Here is a 19,938-nt window from a genome sequence, read left to right as displayed (position 1 = left end):
TGAGGAAATCGGCTTGAACATTCTCCTTCCCCGCTATGTGTGAAGCTGCTAAGCGATCCAGGTGACGTTCCGCCCAGGCGAAGAGCTTGCTGACTTCCATAGCCACCAGGTGGACTCCTGGTGCCTCCCTGCCGATTGATATAGGCTACCGTGGTGGAGTTGTCCAAGAGGACCCGCACCGCCTTGCGATTTAACAAGGGAAGGAAAACCTTGAGCGCCAGACGGACCACTCAAGCTTCCAGCCGATTGATGTGCCAGTGGGATTGAGCTGGGGACCAGTATCCCCATGTAGACTGAGCTTGACACACCACTCCCCAGCCGAAGAGGCTGGTGTCCGTCGTGACAATGATCCACTGCGGCGTCTGAAAGGGCACCCCCTTCAGAAGGTGGGCAGGCAAGAGCCACAACTGCATTTCGGCGATGGTACATTCGGAGAGCGGGAGAGGCATCCGAAACTGCTCAGAGACCAGTTTCTAGTGGGATAACAAAGCTTTCTGTAATGGACACATATGCGCAAAAGCCCAAGGAACCAGATCGATAGTGGAGGCCATGGACCCCAGGACCTGAAGGTACTCCCAGGCAGTGGGTAGAGAAAGTGAAAGGAAATTGTGCACTTGTTCCCTGAGTTTGAGCGCACGCGCATCTGGAAGGAACACTTTGCCTACTCACGCCCCCAAGAATTCCAGGATCTGGGATGGCTGTAGCTTGCTCTTGGAAAGTTGATTATCCACCCAAGAGAGGTCAGACAAGTCAGGACCCTGTCGACTGCCCGCTTGCAAAGAGACTCAGACTTGGTCCTGATGAGCCAATCGTCTAGGTAAGAATGATACATATGATATATGTATCATATGTATCTAGTTAAAACCCCTGCTTCTTTTCTCTGTTCCAAGTTATATTACTCCCTTGTTTTATTGTAACTGCAACTCTTAACTTTCACTTGTATATTGTTTACTATTACTACCTTTATAATTTATGTTATTTATTGTTATTTATGACCTCGTTACCTCTTCACTTGTTAATTGTAAACCGACATGATGTGATACCCATCGCGAATGCCGGTATAGAAAAACTTAAAATAAATAAATAAATAAGAATGGACCAGAACTCCTTCTTGACGGAGAAAGGCTGCCACTACCACCATGATCTTTGTAAAAGTATGCAGCGCCGTGACGAGGCCGAACGGGAGCGCCCGAAACTGGAAATGCTGGCCCAGGATCTTGAACCGGCGATACCTCTGATGTTCGAGGTGATTCGGAATGTGCAAGTAAGCCTCTGTCAAGTCGAGCGATACCAGCAATTCGCCGGAGTGAATCACCGCTATCACAGCCCTCAGGGTCTTCGTTCGAAAATGGGGGACCTTGAGGGCCCGGTTTACTCGCTTGAGATCCAGAATTGGACGAAAGGAGCCTTCCTTTTTGGGGATGACGAAGTAGATGGAATATTGGCTGGACCCTTGTTCCTTCCCCGGGACTGGAACTATGGCATCCAATTCCAGCAGCCTGGTCAGCGTCTGGTCGACCGCAGGTCGCTTTCGACTTCCGCAGGGAGAGATTAGGTGAAGGTCCAGTAGGTCTTGAGAAAATTCTAACACGTAGCCTCTTTCTATCACCTCTAGGTCTCACTGATCCGCCATAATCTTGGCCCACTCCTTGAGAAACAGGGATAGCCATCCACCTAAGTTTGGAACGAAGGAATGGGCCGGCCCTATTTCATTGGGAAGAGGACTTTGTGGCCGAGTGTTGTTGGCTACCACCCTGGAAGGGCCGATGTCCATGAAAGGAATGAGACCAGGATTGGGATCTGGAAGCATTGCCTCTCAGAAAGGAAGCCCGTGCTCTGCTGTTATATCGACGTTGACCTCTGAAGCGAGTGTGGGAAGGAAAGAAGGACTTAGACTGTTTCAGATGGTCCTCCGGCAGCTTATGAATCTTGTTCTCCACTAGAGATTTAATAAGCAGCTCTAGGTCCTCACCAAAAAGCAACTGACCCTTGAAGGCGAGAGTGCCCATCTGCACTTTAGAAGAGGAGTCTGCAGCCCAATTCCTCAGCCAGAGGAGACGCCTGGCCAAGACCGCGGAGACCATGTCTCTGGCTTGCACCTGAAGAAGGTCGTAAAGGGCATCCGCCCCATACGCAATCGTGCCTTCTAGCCAGTCGCCTGTTCTGCCTTTGCAGACGGGAGGTCTTGGGTGCTGAGTAATTGTTGAACCCAGCTGAGGCTTGCCCACTGCATGAGACTGCTGCAGATTATTGCCCGGACTCCTAAGGACAAGACCTCAAAGATGCACTTGAGATAAAGTTCAAGTTTGCAGTCCTGGACATCCTTCAATGTTCCCACCACTGGGATTGTGGTGTGCTTAGTAACCACAGAGACGGAGGAATTCACCTTGGGTATCTTAAGCATGTCCAGGCAGTCCTCAGGGAGAGGGCAGAGCTTGTCCATAGCCCTACCCACTCGGAGTCCCGCCTCTGGAGACTCCCATTCTCGAAGAAGCATCAGCTTGTGCATAGGTTGAAACGGGAATGTACGTGGAGGGGCCCTAAGTCCGCCAGGACCGGGTCCACGTTAGCGGACATAGAGGCTGTGACAGTGTCCTCAGGGGGTATCTCAATTCCCAGCTCCTTTAGAATGAAGGGAATAAGAGGTTCCAGCTCCTCCCATTGGAATAGGCTAAGCACTCGTGGGTCGCCCCCTTGAGGAGGGGTGGGGCTTGGAAGCAGGGAATCAGTATCCTGATCAGGAACAGGTGATGGCTGGAGGTGGGTCTGGGGGCGGTGGGACCCCCGGCACTACCCGGACCCAGATGGAACCTTGACTCTCTGGTGCTGCAAGTGGTTGCGGAGACTAAACTCTCTGAGTCTTCGTTGGAGGGGGGCCCTGGGGGGGGGGGTCCTCCTCCTCCTGCATGCTAGCAAGGTAAGATTTGTGCATGAGGAGCACAAATTTCGTGGAAAAACGAGCTTAGCCTTCCGGGGGGGGGGGGAAGAAGAGGGAAGGTGGAAAGGTCAGAAACCCTCCCCGGGGAATGAGGACTCAAATCCGGAGGGAAAAATCGGAAATTCTGGCTCACTTCCATCTTGTAGTCCCGATTCAGCTTCTGAAACTGCTCCCAAGATGGCCGCTGTTCCCGCGGTTTTCAGAGTTTGGAACGGCCTGGCCACACTGCGAGCAGGCTGACCCCGGGTCGCCCTTTTCGCGGGTGCCTAGGAGGGACCCTCCCCACCTTGTAGGCACCCGGAGCAAAGCCTGCCGCGGGAGAGCCGCGTGGCAGGCTCCCCGCAGGCAGTACACATGCTGGGATGCGGCATCAGCTGCAGAAAAAAAAAAAAATGCCGCGAGGAGAAAAACAGCTGAGCTGAGCCCTGCCGGTGAGCGGAGGCAGAGACTGAACCCGGCACACTGCTGGAGCTGTCCACTGTCCTTAAACTACTTGCTGAGTAGGATGTAGGTTTAAAACTTTTTTTTTTTTTTCAAGCTCAGCAAGTGCAGGGGAATAAACTTCCCTGTCACCGGCCCTAGGAAGGACAATTTTCAAAAATGGCAGCCAGCCAAGGGGGAGTGACTGGACCACCAGTATCACCTCAAAAGCTCACCGGAATGAGGAGCCTAGGCTGAAGAATTCAAGGGGCAAGCCCCCCTAGGCCCACAGCAGAGAGAGGAGACAGAACTGTCTACAAGAAACAAATGAGAAATCTTTCAGAGAAATCATTTTTTTAAATATGAATCCAAACTAATACTTGCTTGATCCTGAGAAAAAAGAAACAAGATTCCCACAGGGAGAAGAAATTAAGAAGGGGAACCGCAGGTTCAGCTGCCTGCACCTGCTGGAGACAGACAAATACTGAAGGGGTGCAGGGTAGGCTGTCTTGATATAGGATACCCTTTCAGTTTTGGTCTGTCTCCATCTGCTGGACAGGAGGCTCAACCCATGGTCTGGACTGATCCAGGTACATACAGGGAACTTTGTTTTTCTATATTTAATTTTTAACTTTAGATGCATCCACCCTGCAATCTTATTTACCACTACTGAAAGTAAATTCAGGGAGTGCTCCCATGACAGATGTCAAAAACTGGATCATCTGCATTCATATATTCCCTTCCTCACATTTCCCTAATGACAGCACCCAGGGAGTGAAGATACATATAAAAAGAACATTAGATAATGAAGATCCCTGTAGCACTCCTGAGAATAAAGACCGTGGTCGGGAGGACTGATCACCAATTACCCTTTGGGATCTGTTTGACAGATATTTCATCCAATCAGCAGCAATTCCTCGAATCTCCAGGAAAGTTAACCCTCATTAATAACAACAAATTCTTGATTCACAGTGTCAAAAGATAAAAAAAAAAAAATAGGAACCCTGACATGCTGCAAACATGGACACATAGAAACACTGATCAGAAGATTCTTATCTATAAATATTCTTGAGAAGATGTAGGTTATCTATGTTAATTTGAACTTCTACACCTTGAAAAAAAAAAAAAAAGAAAAAAAAAAAAAAAAAGATGAACCAGTCTGATCCTGTTCCTGGCACTTAACCTTATGCGCAGACTATGTTTATCTAATGAATATAAAAGTAGGCCAAAGTGTTCATGAGCCAGTCATCATTAATGGCCAATGGCCTCAGTAACAAATTATTGCTGAGACTCTTGTTGCATTCCTGCCTCTGCCTGTGTTTAAAAGAAGAAGTTGACCTGCTACTGCTCTGAGCCATGAAACTACCTGCTTTCTAGACCAGCACATGAAAATGAATTTCTTAGAGAAAATGATTGCTTATCAGCTTGGTGAGAAACAGACTAACTCCTAATTACATTAAGTTCTGACAGAAATTTAATCTTATGGCTAGATAGCCTGAATTTGTGTTTGTTTAATTTTTTTTTTAGATTTTATATTCCACTTTTAGGCACCAAAGCAAATTACATTCAGATATCGTAGGTATTATGTGAATAAACAAATCTCTTGCAAAGTTTTAGTTGATTGATTTGTTATATCAGTTTAGAAACTGTTACCGTAAGTACCTTCATTTAGCTGTATTGAATTACTAAAGCAACTACTATAAATGTAATATCTGATCAAAGATGCATCAGGCTAGAGCTCTTTATATACAGCCCTGGCCCAATAGGGAGCCACCAGAGGCTTGTCACCCTAACTTTGCTTCGCTTAATATTTTCGATCGGTTTCTTGGTGAATCGCAGTCTCTGTGGCTCCACTGCAAGATCTCATGGCCTTGAACACCTGGAGACATGGGATTGATCCTGGCTGCCTCTGACATAGCAGCTATAACAGTAGAAGCAGCCGACTTCACAATACTCTGCTTCTGTTACACTAGCACTGGGTTTCATAGATGGCACCAGTAACGTTTCCTTCAGGCACCGTAGCTCTGCTCCCCATAGAAACAGGGTTCTCGGGCTTATGGCTCAAGGCACTGTGCGCTCTGATGAAACCTAATGAGCATCAGCATATGTCTAGGGGGCTGAGTGTGTGCTGGAATACTACTGGATAAAAAAAGATCTGGATAAAAAAAGATGGCTCGGCATCACAGAAGTCTTGTGCGCCATGAAGGATGATGGCACTCCTACCAATGAGACATACGGTGCTGACAGATGCAGGCCTTAAAGCTGACAGCTAATTTTTTTCTTTTCTTTTAAAGAACTGAAAAGTTTTCTTGAGGCAGCTTCAAAAAATATAAAGAGATGCAACGAGGCAGCTAAGACCACCTAATAGGCTAAAAATCAAAGATAGAGACTGGGACATGTCCATGCGATAGCTCGGATGAAGAAATACTGAGGGGCTATGAGGCAGCAGGTACACGCAGAACTCCCACGGGTGTTCAATAAGACCTTTACTGAGCTATGAGAGCTGGTGTTGCATTGGTGTCATTAGATGACATCACGCATGCATTGTGTCTAATTCATGCCTGCTTGTTGATGGAGAACATCAGGTACAGATTTATAGCAAATATGAACAAATTGCAAGCCGAACCATTAATCAACCCTTCTTTCCTCAAAGTGAATTTCATTTACCACGCAACCTGTTTCTAATCCAGCTTGGGATCCACCCCCAGGCTGCTCAGTTTGTTTATGAGACTCCTATAAGGGGACAGTATCCAAAGCTTTGCTGAACTTCAAGCACACCTCAGTTGGTGCACATCTATAACCTAATTCTCTGGCCTGTCAAAAAAATTGATTGGATTTGCTTGATATGATTGCCTTAGAAAAAAACATGCTGACTCGGATCCTGCATCCAGCTGAATTCAAGTTACTTCATTATCCTTTCCTTAGTGGACAGCTCCATTAGTCTTCCCACCACGGAGATGAGAGTAACAAATTTGTAATTTCCAACCTCCTTGCTATTACCATTTTTATGAAGAGAGATAACATCCACTTTCCTGTCCCATAGAACCACTTCTGTCGCCATAGATAGATGGAACAGATCTAGCAGTACCTGCATTGCCTTTAAAGGATAGCACAGCACTAGTGAAGCCATCTATCTCTGGTAGAACCTGTGCTATTCTCCTGATGCCAAAAGGGAAAAATGGTGATGAAGTATAGGTCTGTGCCCTCAACAAGTGTGTAAAAGCAAGAAAGCAGTAACACCCAGAAGCTGAAAGATGGTATATGATCAAATAGAAAGGGTGATATATTTGTTGAATTATCAGCACCTGCCAGCAAAAATAATGAGTTCCCATATATTGTTCTCTCACACAACAATAAATACTTTGCAATGTATTCATGGACTGTTATTACATAAAAGCAAAATATGATCTACTGGTTGGAATAGACAGCTATTAATGCAAAGAACACTTTTGAAGTGAATTTGAATCCTCACTATTAACGACCAAGTGATTTCTTCAGACAAGTTAATCATCTGTAAATTTAAGTTTAACAATATGATGTAGACAGGACCCTAGTGCATCAGTTAAATTGGTCCAAAAGCAATATGTTTTTCTGTTGCCGAGTAGTTCCTCCTCTTTCTTCCAGCTCAGTTGGACCAGTAGTGGATCCTGGTGACAAACACCAATAATTTTTTTTTTTTTTTTAATAGCTCCACCTTCCCACTACTTCTAATGCTGGTTACTGAGGCCGGACACCATAAGCCAGGGCTTATGGAACCAGCCATCAGGCAGTGTCCTCACTGATAGCCATGACCGACTTCCTCTCCACGGACTATGAATGCTGCCTCCAAAGCATCTCTGGCCAACGAGAGGTACAGAAGGCACATTAGAGGAAACAAACCAGACCAGCATTACTAAAAACTTAAAACTACATTTATTTCTTACCTTGCAGACAGTCCCTTCTTTATAATTTCCAGGTTTACAGGCGGACGTTTTGTACTTTCACATTTAATCTTCACAGAACGAGAGGTAAGTGATGTAAAAACATCCAGATCACTCCCCTAAAGGATCACAAAGCATTTTGTTTAATCTGGCAGTAAGTCAAAACATGCAAAGGCTACTGAATGCACCCAGTTCAGTAAATATTCCTTCCTATTTCATATTTACAACTTCTCATGCCTTATTCTCTCCTATATAGTCAGCAGTGCGACATTTAAACAGGCAATCTGCAAAGGCAAACCAACAGAGCTCACTATTCATTTATTATGCTCCTTGTTCATCCAAATATAAACAGATTGGTCAGCAAGAGGCAGCACGGGGGAGTTTGTATTCCATCTGAAGGTTTAATTTCCAATGATACAAATGGATTCTGAACTGTTTATTCCAGGATCCTTAGTGCACCTCACAATCCTAATCAATAGTTCCTAATTACTCTATGATCACTTAACTGGAGAAAAGACTAGATATATTAGATAATATAACAAATGGAGAAATTATTCCAGTTAATTTGTGGGGTTATATTAAATTACTAACATGCAGAATGAATCTGGAATGATCAAGGAATTTTCTGGCATTCTTGTTTCTCTCCTCCCCATCTGTCTGCAGCTGTAGCCAAAACAGAGACTCCATGTAGTCTTCTTTTCCCAGTCACCATATAAATTTATAGCTAGCCAGAAAGCCTTATGAAGATGAAATGGACGTTACTAAATTTGCTAAATTTAAATACATATTTTTCACAACTTTTTCAATGTGGAACACATGAGATAGTCCAAAAAATTAGTGTAAGAATATTATATTATAATAGACCCAAATCACAACTTTGGAACATCTTCATGTGTAAATTAAAAAAAAAAAAAAAAAAAAAAGATTTGTATTCATCCAGAAGAAAGCCAAATATCAAAGTTCTATTCGGTCCATAAATATAAGTCTCCAGCCACAGACCATGTTTTGCCATCTGGCTGCATCAGGAGGGACAGACAAGTACAAATTATTTATTTATTTGTTTAGTGGCTTTTCTATACCATCATTTAGAAGAATTCCTTCACAACAGTTCACAAGAGGCACAAAATATTAAACAGTATAAAAGAAATAAAAATTAGATCAGGTGCCAAACATCATACTTAAAATACAATTTTACATAATAATAATAAAATTACTACCAAGAGGCCACAAACTGAAAAAGCCACAGCACCAAACCAACATAACTTATGTACATTCTTTGTCCAAGTTTAGGTATCATTTATAGTTATTTTAAAACAAACCGACAGCAGACACTGGATGGTTCAAAGCAAATATGAACTCCACCGGTATGTTAAATCTCTGAATGCAGGTGTACTGTATAGCAGTGGTCCCCAACCTTTTTCCCACCAGGGACCGGCTTCAAACAAGACCATTTTTCCATGGCCTGGCAGGGCGGGGTGAGGGTTGGATTTTAGAGCATACTTATTTAATTATGACATTTATAAATCCTGCACCAACAGTTCTCTAACTCTGTGCATCCACTGAAATTCCCCCAAACAATGGAGCTTGGATGTTTTCCTTACAGCTCATCATACTAAAAGATATTTTCAAATTCTGGTGTCACCTCACAGTAACAGCAGCACAAACACTTTCCACTGCCAGGCACATTGTGAACTAACACAAAACCCCACAAAAAAAAGACACTAAAAATCTATACTGCAATCCCATCGTAACATAACAGTAATAACACCAAGGACTCAAAGAACAAAAATCCTACCTGTGAAAAAGCAAGGGTAAATATTACACTGGGTCCTAGAATACCAATACACCACCTACTGAGGAAACGAAACAAAACAAACCCGATTGCTATAGATCCCTATACAGACACTACATGCTAGCAGAATCTCTCATCACGGTCACACACACTCAGCAGAGACAGACCCTCACCAAATACTGAATACAAAATAAAGGGGCACAAATTAGAAAAAACGGAAATGGAAACTCCAAGAAGCCAGACTCTGTATTAACAATGGAAAAACAGAACCACCATTCCTCATAAAACAAATAAAATCAAGAAACATAAAGCATCAGTTATAATAGTAAAACCATACTAATAAAAGAATACTTTAAAACTACTGATAAATAGAATTTCTATTAATTAAAATCATATACATTTTTTACAATTTTCCAAACACCAATAAAATATTTCAAAACAGCACATATATCAAATAACACACAAGAATTAAAACTAATAAGGATTTTAAAAAGCCCCTGCTGTCCATACATGGGAGCTCTTGATTTCCAGTCACCCTGATATTGTCGAGGATTAGGAGGTTATCCTTTCTCTCTCACACACATACTCACATACACTGTCACATACATACACATTCATGCTCTTATACCCAACCATAACCTCTCGCTCTCACAGACATTGACACACTCTCAGGCTGTAAGATACTCTCTCCCCCTCCACACACACCCCTCCCACACACACACTCTTACTCCCCTGGATTTTCTCATACACACTCATGCTCTCACTCTCACTGGCTCTCTCACAACCTCAGAGCCTCTCTCATTCCTCTGCTGCCACTATCACTGCTGCCGCGTGGCTATTGGGGAGGTGCTGATTGCTGCTACTGGCACTGAAGCCCATTCTGCTGCCTCCTCTGTGCAGGCCCCATGGGCTTCCAGTTCCTCCATGCTGATCTCGTACATTGTGAGATCCGCATAGAGAAAGTGCTACTCTTGCACATTCCCAAAGCTTACATGTGCCAATCAGTAAAAAGTAATTTATTTTTTTTTACATCTGCTGTCTGATCTTAGTTTTCTAAATCGGTTGGTCACAGGCTTTTTTTTCCCACCTTCCCTTTCTTATTTTTTTGCCAATTCCTTTTATATTGCCTTTATTTCTATTTCTTTTCTCTCCATCTGTCTTCTTCCCTCAAACACACAGTCAGGTTCTCATTCTCACATGCTTTCTCTCATACAATCATTCATACACAGTCTCTCACTGGCACATGCCGTCTGAGTCTCACACACAGGCTCTCTCTCATTCCCACATGCTGTCATGCTCAAGCACAGGCTCTCACTGTCACACACAAACATAGAAGGCTCTCACATGCTGTTTCTGCAAACATTCAAGTCTTCACTCCCACACACAGTCTCTCAACTCACTCTCACACACAATCTCTCAACTCATCTCATACACGCACACATACACACTCTACAAACCCTTAGCCTCTCTCTCAACTCTGGGCCTCCTCTTCACGGGCCGCTGCAGGATGGGCTCTGCAGCGGCCCTGGTCTTCTCGGGCCGCGCTGCTCATCTTCTGCACGTGGCTGATGCTCCTCCTCCTTCCTGCCCGTGCGGCTCCGGCAACATTTTTCTTCCTGGGCCGCGTGGGCAGGAAGGAGGAGGAGCACCTGCACGTTTAGATGCGACTGTTTTCTTCGGGCTGTGGTGACGTGAGCTCCATCACAGCCCTGCTGATCTTCTTACTTTTCGGGTCATGCCACCTCCCTTTTGGGGTTGGAGGAGGTGGGTCTCCAGCCTCGCCCCGTCTCCCCGCAGCAGTGGCAGCCAATGAATGGTAGCCAGGGAGAGCGGCGCCGCGGACCGGCAAAAAAACCCCAACGGCCCAGTCCCGGTCCGCGGACCTGTGGTTGGGGACCCCTGCTGTATAGAACTTCTCTTAATTATTAGCACAACTAATAAAGAAAAAGCAACAATCAAATCTCTTATAATTTAAATCTAATCACAAAGATGAACACAGCATTAGATAATTGGGACTAATAATTCCAATATGTCTCTTGCCTCTACTTTTTTTAAAACTAAGTTCAGACTGCAGGTTTGCACCTCTACCATCTGCTGGAGACAGAAATAGTGAGGGATTGCAGGTGGCACTCTTGGTTACATAGCAGTACTTGAAAAGTTTTTATTATTTGCCTTCATCTTCTGGCAGGGATGCAAAATCTAGTTGTCTAGACTGATCTGGGGTATGAACAGGAACAAGGCATCTAAGTTGGAGAACTCAAGCAGAGTGGAAGGTAAAAATGGTCCATAAGATGACAGCTAGACCCAGATTACTAAGGCTACTAGACTCTATACCACAGCTCTGATTTCCCTTGAACTGAAGAACAGGTAGGCAGTCCTGGAAGAGGAGGAGATGTCATCCCATGATAGGGAGAAACCAGAACATGCACACCCCAAAACTGTGGGCACAACAACCATTCCACCTAGAAAGTGGAAGGTAGTGGTTGTTAGTCCTTCCCCTCTGAGGGGAATGGAGGCATCCATCTGCCAACCAGACATGTTGTCCCAAGAAATGTGCTATCTTCTGTGTGCCAAAATCCAAGACATTATGGAGAGATTGCTGAGAATCCTCAAGTCTAATGACCACTACCCAATGCTGCTCATCCATGTTGGCATGAATTATATGATCGGTATGGTAACTCACAGTATCAAAAAAGTGGCATCATGGTTCTGGGAGAGAGGATAAAGTAAGCAGGTGCACAGGTGGTTTTCTCCTCAATCCTCCCAGTTAAGAATAAAGACCCAGGCAGGGAAGCTTGCATTCTGGAGATAAATGAATGGCTACATAGATGGTGTTGATGTGAGCGTTTTGGCTTCCTGGATCATGGGATGATATTTCAAGGATTGTTGGGCAGAGATGGGATCCACTTGTCGAAGAAGGGGCGTAGAATGGCAACCTGAGGAGGGCTTAGAATCATTGGGGATGGGTAAACAATGGCACCGTTAGATGAAATCACCCAACTTGTGTGGCAGTTTGTTATGCTTGTTCATGGAGAAAGTATTTTCCTATTAAAATTATTCTTTAGAAAGCTTTCTCCGTGAACAAGTTTCTGATAATAAATAAAAAGTAAAATTACCTGAAAGATTCTGACTGCTTTCCTTAGTTGTTGCTCTTCCCACATATCCTGAGTTTCATCTTCTTGACTTTCCTCACTTTTTTCATCAGTTTTCAAAGATGCTAGTGAAGAAAAAAAATTTCTATTAACATAACAGACTCATAAAAACAAGAAAGCTCCAATGGCACTACCCAAACCTCAGAGCACATATTAATATAACAGTGCTTACTCTACGGTAACACCTTTTCCTATCCACAGGAGAATTGTCTTCTGCAAATATAGAACTAAATTGGTACCTTTTAGTCAGCTAACCAACATGGCAAAACATTTTTGAAAAAATGAGACAGGAAATCACCATTTGCTGCACATGGAATATTCAACTGAATGTCATCTGCATACACAAAGTACATAATCCCTAAAGATTTTACAACATCCCCAAGTGGATGCATGTAAATATTAAACAGGACAGATGACCATGCTGAGCCTTGTAGGACCCCAGATGACAAGTCTCTCCAAGTAGAGCAATCTTCCTCCACCTGAAAAGGGCTGTTTTCTATTTTCTAAAAAAAGATTTAATCCATAGTAATACAAGACCCCCTAATCTGGTTTGATGCACATGAATTACCAGCAGCCCATGATTAACAGTTTAAAAAACTGCCAAGATATCTAATTGTAGGAGGATACCAGATCTGCCATGTTCCAATTCATAGTAAAGCGCATCCAGAAATGAGAAAATCTCTGTGCTATACTATTTTCTAAACCCATTTTGCTGTTTATCCAAAATGGTGTACTCTTCTAAATAATGATTCAATTGCAAGAAAACATTTTTTCAAGATTTTTCCTAAAGCAGAAAGATTCAAGATCGCACAAATATTTGTTAACTGCACTGATGGAAGGGACACATTTTCTGCACCAGAGTGACAGTTGCTATTTTTATTTTCTCACACACACCTCAAATAAGGACTTATTCACAAGTTGCCTAATGAATTCAAAATCTTTATATTTTAGGCCCTTCTCAATGGTAAATGGGCAAGGGCCTAAGAGAGGTGGTGGACCTAAGTTTCCCCATTACCAGCCCCAGCTTTTTAGAAGCAACCTGCCAAAAAGAAGTCAAGGTGTCTCTAGCAATTATCCCTGATGACTCCTCAGTTTCACTCCCATTCTGAAACTATTATTATATTTTTATAACCTTTTCCTCAAAGACATCTGCAATTTAGTCATAACTAGGAAATAAACTGGGTAAAAATTCCTAAGCCTGGAAGTCAAAACTCTTAATAGAATAACTCAAATGGTCAATTTATTGAATTCTCAGCCCTATTACATAATCACATCTTACTTTCAAACAATTGCTCCTATATTCCTTCAACATATTCCTTGCATGATGTTCCTGTTTCAGTATATTATCAAGAATGCTCTTCCATTTTCTTTCCATCTTTCTTAATCCTTGCATGATATTACCAACTCTTGAGAACACCAAGGAGCACATTTACAATGATATCTGCCCTGCTTTTTGCCAATGGTGTTAACTTATAATAAGTATCTTTCAAGGTAGAATACCATTTGTTTATTAGCTCCTCCATATTAAAATCAACAAAATCAGTCATCTCAAATTTCCAACTACTTCTAAAATCCTCCAACACAACTGGAGGCCTACTTTTCCTATACTGATGACTACAAAATTCACATGTCTCCACATCAGCCACAGTAAATAATAACAATGATGAGACCAAAGTAACCTAAAAACATCAATCTGTGTTATATCCTTCAGCCAACTTTCTGGACAAAACACCACACATTTTATTTTTGAAAATATGTGCATAAGAGGCAAGCCACTAACATGCATAATTTATTCCATTATTTGACCCCGTGTAAGTGTGTGTGGGTACTTTTAAGGGCATAACACATAAATCTTCAAATCATATGGTTTGTGCAGGGCTGAACAGTACTTGTGCTTATTGACCAAAAATCTACTCATTAATGCCCTGTGGAGCTTGAAGAATTCAGAATTTTTTTCTCCTGAACTGTACCTTTCATAAAAGCAAGTTTGCTTACCTTAAACAGTACGTTCTGTAGACAGCAGGATGAATTAGATATGATGGGGTAGATTTTCTAAAAGTGCGCCCGCGCAAACAAAAATCCAGGGTCGGCGCGCGCAAGGGGGTGCACATTTGTGCGTTGCCCGTTCTCTCCGAGGCCGCTCCGAAATCAGAGCGGCCTCGGGGAACTGTCCTTCCACCCACCCGCACCTTCCCCTCCCTAACCCCCCCCCCAACCTGTGTTTTAAAAGTTACGCCTGCCAGAAGCGGGCTGCTGGCACACGATTCCCCGGCCCAGGACCCGTTTTGGAGGCCTCGGCCACGCCCCCGGGCCGGCACCACGCCCCCGACATGCCCCCCCCCCGGAACGCCCCGAATGTCACGTCGGCCCCGACACGCGTTCCGGGGCTTGTGCGTGCTGCCGAGCCTATGCAAAATAGGCTCGGCTCGCGGGGGGTGTGTGTGTTTAAAGGGTTACGTGCATAACTTATGCGTGTAACCCTTTTAAAATCTACCCCGATATGTGGTGGATGACATCTTGCAGTACCAAACGGACTTGTCTCTCCAAGCTAGTAGAGCTTTGAGCTCTACCAAGCATGTACAGGACGTTTCCACACAACCTTTGCCTCAAGAGCCTCCTCAGTTTATATTACAAAGCTAATATAAATATATATGTATATATCTCTAGGTAGCCTACTTTCCAGGGAGTTGGGCAGCATCTCATGTCTAATTCATCCTATCTACAGAAAACACCATTAACAGTAAGCAAGCTTGCTTTTCTGGGTCAATAAGCCGGGCTAAATTAGTCATGATCTGTGGGGAGTCCCAAGCTGAGGGCTGCAGCAGAGCATTTACTTGGGAAGCAACCTGGACTCTTTTGTGAAGAGCAGATTACCACAAGAACAGATCATGCAAAACTGCTTGTCCGTAGGTACTGTCAGCTCTTGAGAGCTTGTTCAGACAGTAATGGAACATATAGATACAAACTGACGATTAAGGTGCAGCTTTGTGAACATACCCTAAGATAAGCCATTTCAAAAGTCAGAGCTCTGAGCTGATGAGTTTCAACCAAGGCTGTTATTTGCAGTGTAGCTAAGAGCGAGCAGAGCTGAACCCATTCTGCTAAGCCAATAGACAATATACAACAGATGACTGAGGTCAACTCAGCAAGTGTTGCATGTGACCAATAGATAAGAAGCCTGGTGCTGCAAGTGAGGTATTTTCTTATACTGGATGAAGAGACTACTATAATCTAAGGTATAAAGGCGTCTTCCTCTTTCTCGTGCATGAGAACTCAGAAGAAAGGGCAGACAACACGATGAATTGATCGATATGAAAAGTCATGAAAACCTATGCCTGAAAAGTTTTGGTTCAGTGGGAAGGGCCACCTGATCATGGAAAGAGTTGTATGCATGGCCTATGCAGACATTAGCATGAAAATTGCAGATACTTGGAAGTGAGGAACAACTTCCCCTGTCAAAACTTAAGAAAACCCTTCACAGTGAACCAAAAGGGGCCCATGGGTCGAAAAGACCACTCATGTGGTCAGAACACTCTGCTGAAGTGATCCACCAATGTGTTGAATATTCCCGGAAGATAGAAGATCTATAGGACAGGTGAACATCAGATTGCACACCCCTCCATCTTGAAAACTTCTTAGCAGAGAGGCTGCGATTCTATGCCTCCCTATTTCTTGACATAAAACAGAATAACCTGGTAAGCATTTTGAATTAAGATGCTCTTCTCTCAAAGAAGATGCATGAACTTTGAAAAAGTGTATGTGATGATTTTGAATTTGGCAGATTGATCTCATAATGTCACTATTTTGTGACACCCGGAACCCTGGGATCAAAATTATTTCATTCGAGCATCTCCCCACTATCGAGGTGGAATCCATTGCTAGCAAGAACCGATGAGGAAGAGTACGGGGCAGCATCCTGTCCTGAATTGTGAAGTATTTCAACAAAAAAACAAAAAAAACAAACAAAAAAAACTTTTGCCCTGGAAACCTGGACTGTGGTGGATAATCATTGGGCAAGTTGATCCCATTGAGAGAGCAGATCTTTGTGTATGTAATGGAGATAAAGGAGAGTCTTTGGGACCATATGGCTGCCACCTTCTGTCCTGATGTAACAAGAATCACTCTGGCTGTCATGCTCTGAGAGGTCAGAAATTTGTGAACGAATATCACAATGAACTCTTGATGCGTTGTCAAACTCCTTCCTGCAGCTAGTCTTATCCATGGTTGAACAGATTTCAGTAGTCCAGCCAGTACTAGAGCTGACTTTCGGAAATTGACTAGAAATGCAGAGATTACTTACCTGATAATCTCGTTTTCCTTAGTGTATGCAGATGGACTCAAAACAAGTGGGAATAGTGGGCTCGTGCTAGCAGTTGGAGACGGATCTGACGTCAGCACGGGTACATATACCCCCACAGGAAGTGCAGCAATTCAGTAATCTTCCTTGCAAAAGCTGTATGGATATATGTGTAACTGACCGATCGATTAAATAAACAGGATTACCATGACTGATAGTAGCTGGAGATCGCCAGCGTTCCCAACCGGAAGGAGTCTACACCCGGCAGGGTGGATGCCCTATCACAAGAAAACATGGCTTACCGTGAGTCGGTGAATCCCCATGTATACCGGCAGCCGGGCGGGATGCTGAGTCCATCTGCATACACTAAGGAAAACGAGATTATCAGGTAAGTAATCTCTACATTTCCTAGCGTGTAGCAGATGGACTCAAAACAAGTGGGATGTACAAAAGCTACTCCCGGACTGGGCGGGAGGCTGCCAGAGGTCCGTTTAGGATTGCCCTCGCAAATGCTGTGTCCTCCCTGGCCTGGACGTCCAGACGGTAGAATCTGGAGAAGGTATGGATGGAGGACCACGTCGCCGCTTTACATATCTCTGCCGGCAACAGCATCCTCGTTTCTGCCCAAGAGGCCGCTTGCACTCTGGTAGAATGAGCTTTGACCTGTAGAGGCGGTGGTTTTCCTGCCTCTACGTAGGCCGCCTTGATAACTTCTTTGATCCAGCGGGCGATGGTTGGCCGTGAGGCCACTTCCCCTTGCTTCTTCCCGCTGTGAAGGACGAACAGGAGGTCCGTCTTTCGTACTGCTTCTGACATTTCCAAGTTTCTGGACAGCAGCCTGCCGATGTCGAGATGGCGTAGTATTCGGCCTTCTTCTGACTTCCACAAACCTTCCGTGGTAGGCAAGGATATGGTTTGGTTGAGGTGGAAGTGTGAGACTACTTTGGGTAAGAAGGAAGGAACCGTGCGAAGATGGATAGCCTCTGGAGTGATTCTGAGAAACGGATCACGGCAGGACAGCGCTTGTAGTTTTGAGATGCGGCGTGCTGAGCATACGGCCAGCAGGAACACCATCTTCAAGATTAGCAAACGGAGGGACAGGCCTCGAAGTGGTCTGAAGGCGGGTCCCGCTAGAAATTCCAAAACTAGGTTGAGGTTCCACAGGGGCACCGGCCACTTCAGTGGCGGTCGAATGTGTTTGACTCCTTTCAGGAAACGTGAAACGTCTGGGTGTGTGGCAATGCTGTTGCCGTCACTCCGGGGACCGTAGCAGGATAGCGCTGCCACTTGAACCTTGATGGAATTGAGGGACAGACCCTTCTGAAGTCCATCTTGCAGGAAATCCAAAACGATAGGGATTTTTGCAGCATGTGGATTGGTGCTGTGAGTGTCGCACCAGGCTTCAAATACTCTCCAGATCCTTATATATGTTAGTGATATGGAGAACTTGCGTGCTCGGAGGAGTGTATCTATTACCAGCTCCGAGTATCCCCTTTTCTTCAGTCTAGCCCTCTCAATGGCCAGACCGTAAGAGAGAATTGAGCTGGATCCTCGTGGAGGATGGGACCTTGCCGCAGCAGGTCCCTGTGTGGAGGCAGGGGTAATGGATTCCCTGCCAGTAGTCTTCTCATGTCTGCGTACCAGGGTCTTCTTGGCCAGTCCGGGGCCACTAGAAGAACTAGGCCTCTGTGCCGCCGAATCTTGTGTATAATGGCGCCCAGCAGGGGCCATGGAGGAAAGGCATATAGCAGGATCCCCTGAGGCCATGGCTGTACCAGGGCATCGATCCCCTGGGATAGAGGATCCTGCCTGCGGCTGAAATATCTGGGTACTTGAGCGTTGGACCTGTCTGCTAGTAGGTAGATGCCCGGTGTCCCCCACTGGTCCACAATCATCTGGAAAGCTGTGGGCGACAGCTGCCATTCCCCCGGATTTAGGCTTTCTCTGCTGAGGAAGTCTGCCGTGGTATTGTACTTCCCGGCGATGTGGACAGCGGAGATGTCCTGGAGATTTGCTTCCGCCCAAGTCATCAGGGGGGCTATTTCTAGAGATACCTGTCGGCTTCTGGTTCCGCCTTGACGGTTGATGTATGCTACTGTGGTGGCGTTGTCCGACATCACTCTGATGTACCACGGATCAGTCCAGACCATGGGTTATATCCCCATTCCAGCAGATGGAGAAAGAAGGAAAACCTGTGAGGTGCTCGGAATTACCCATGAGCACCCTCTGTGTCCCATCAGTATTAAGAATATCAAAGCAGAACAAAAAAACTCAGAACTGATGAATGAATCAAGCAAAAAACTCCCAACCAAATAGGGAACTATATACAGGTTGCCGTTAAGGCATATAGTGTCTGTAGACCAAAAACTTGCAAATGCAAAATCTCGAAGCCTTCGAGAAAAAAATCTTGCAACCTCAAAATACCCCAAATAACAGGCTAACTGTGCAGAGGAAAAGCAAGATATTGGAACAGAAAACGTGCTATCGAAAAATGTGGATGGGCGTCTGGAATGATCCGTGGTACTACATAGCCGGATCAGTCAAGGCCATGGGATGTACCAAAGCTTCCCTACATAGGGTGGGCCCTCGATAGCCCTGCTCGAATGACCTGGTCGCCAAACGAACCAAACCCCTGAGGTCTTAGATTAAGACGATAATGACGTGCAAAGGTATGTAGTGACTTCCATGTAGCCACTCTACAGATTTCTTGAGGAGATACCGACTGACTTTCCGCCCAAGAAATTGCCTGAGAACGGAGAGAATGCGTTTTAATACCATCCGGAGGGGGCTTACCTGATCCGATATACGAGGCAACAATGGCGTCCTTCAACCAGCGAGCAATAGTAGTCTTAGAGGCCTGTTGACCTTTCTTGGGGCCACTCCAGAGAACAAACAAATGATCTGAAAGACGGAAATCGTTAGTGACCTCCAGGTAACGAAGGAGCGCTCGCTTAACATCGAGCCGCCGTAGTTCTCTGGAGTCCTCCTCTTGGAAGGCTGGAAGCTCCACCGACTGATTGCGATGAAACGAAGATGCCACCTTCGGGAGGAAAGATGGCACTGTGGTCAGGGTGACACCCGAATCCGTGACGCGCAGATAGGGTTCCCTATAAGACAAAGCTTGCAGTTCCGATATTCTGCGAGCTGAAGAAATAGACACGAGAAACACAGACTTCAGAGTTAAATCCTTGAGCGTAGAATGCTTCAGCGGCTCAAAAGGTGGACCACCCAAAGCCTGTAGTATCAAATTCAAATTCCACGAAGGACACAGGGCACAGACCGGAGGTCTCAGGTGTTTTAACACCTTTCAAAAAGTGAACAATGTCTGGATGTGATGCTAGAGGTGTTCCATCCAAACGCCCAATGAGCGATTCAAGGGCCGCACCCTGAACCCAAAGAGAATTGTAAGCCAAACCCTT

General features: G+C 44.8%; 1 protein-coding gene across 4 annotated transcripts in view; it reads right to left on the bottom strand.

Annotated features, from left to right (window-relative positions):
* GCFC2 (GC-rich sequence DNA-binding factor 2) overlaps window positions 1–19,938 on the bottom strand; it is a 118,062-nt gene that overhangs the window by 76,149 nt on the left and 21,975 nt on the right. For all 4 annotated transcript variants that reach the window (XR_003855703.1, XM_029596043.1, XM_029596041.1 and 1 more), the window contains exons 5-6: window positions 12,187–12,287; window positions 7,282–7,397 (exon numbers count right to left, since the gene is read on the bottom strand). Coding sequence is in view for 3 of the 4 variants with exons in the window: in XM_029596043.1 (XP_029451903.1) it covers window positions 7,282–7,397; window positions 12,187–12,287 (217 nt within the window). In the remaining variant the exon portion in view is untranslated. The remainder of the gene's footprint in view (window positions 1–7,281; window positions 7,398–12,186; window positions 12,288–19,938) is intronic.

The sequence above is a fragment of the Rhinatrema bivittatum genome, chromosome 3 (genome assembly GCF_901001135.1).
Source record: "Rhinatrema bivittatum chromosome 3, aRhiBiv1.1, whole genome shotgun sequence".
In the NCBI taxonomy this organism is placed as follows: Eukaryota; Metazoa; Chordata; class Amphibia; order Gymnophiona; family Rhinatrematidae; genus Rhinatrema; species Rhinatrema bivittatum.
Note: the sequence above shows the minus strand (reverse complement) of the source record. Positions and strands in the feature narration are given on the sequence as shown.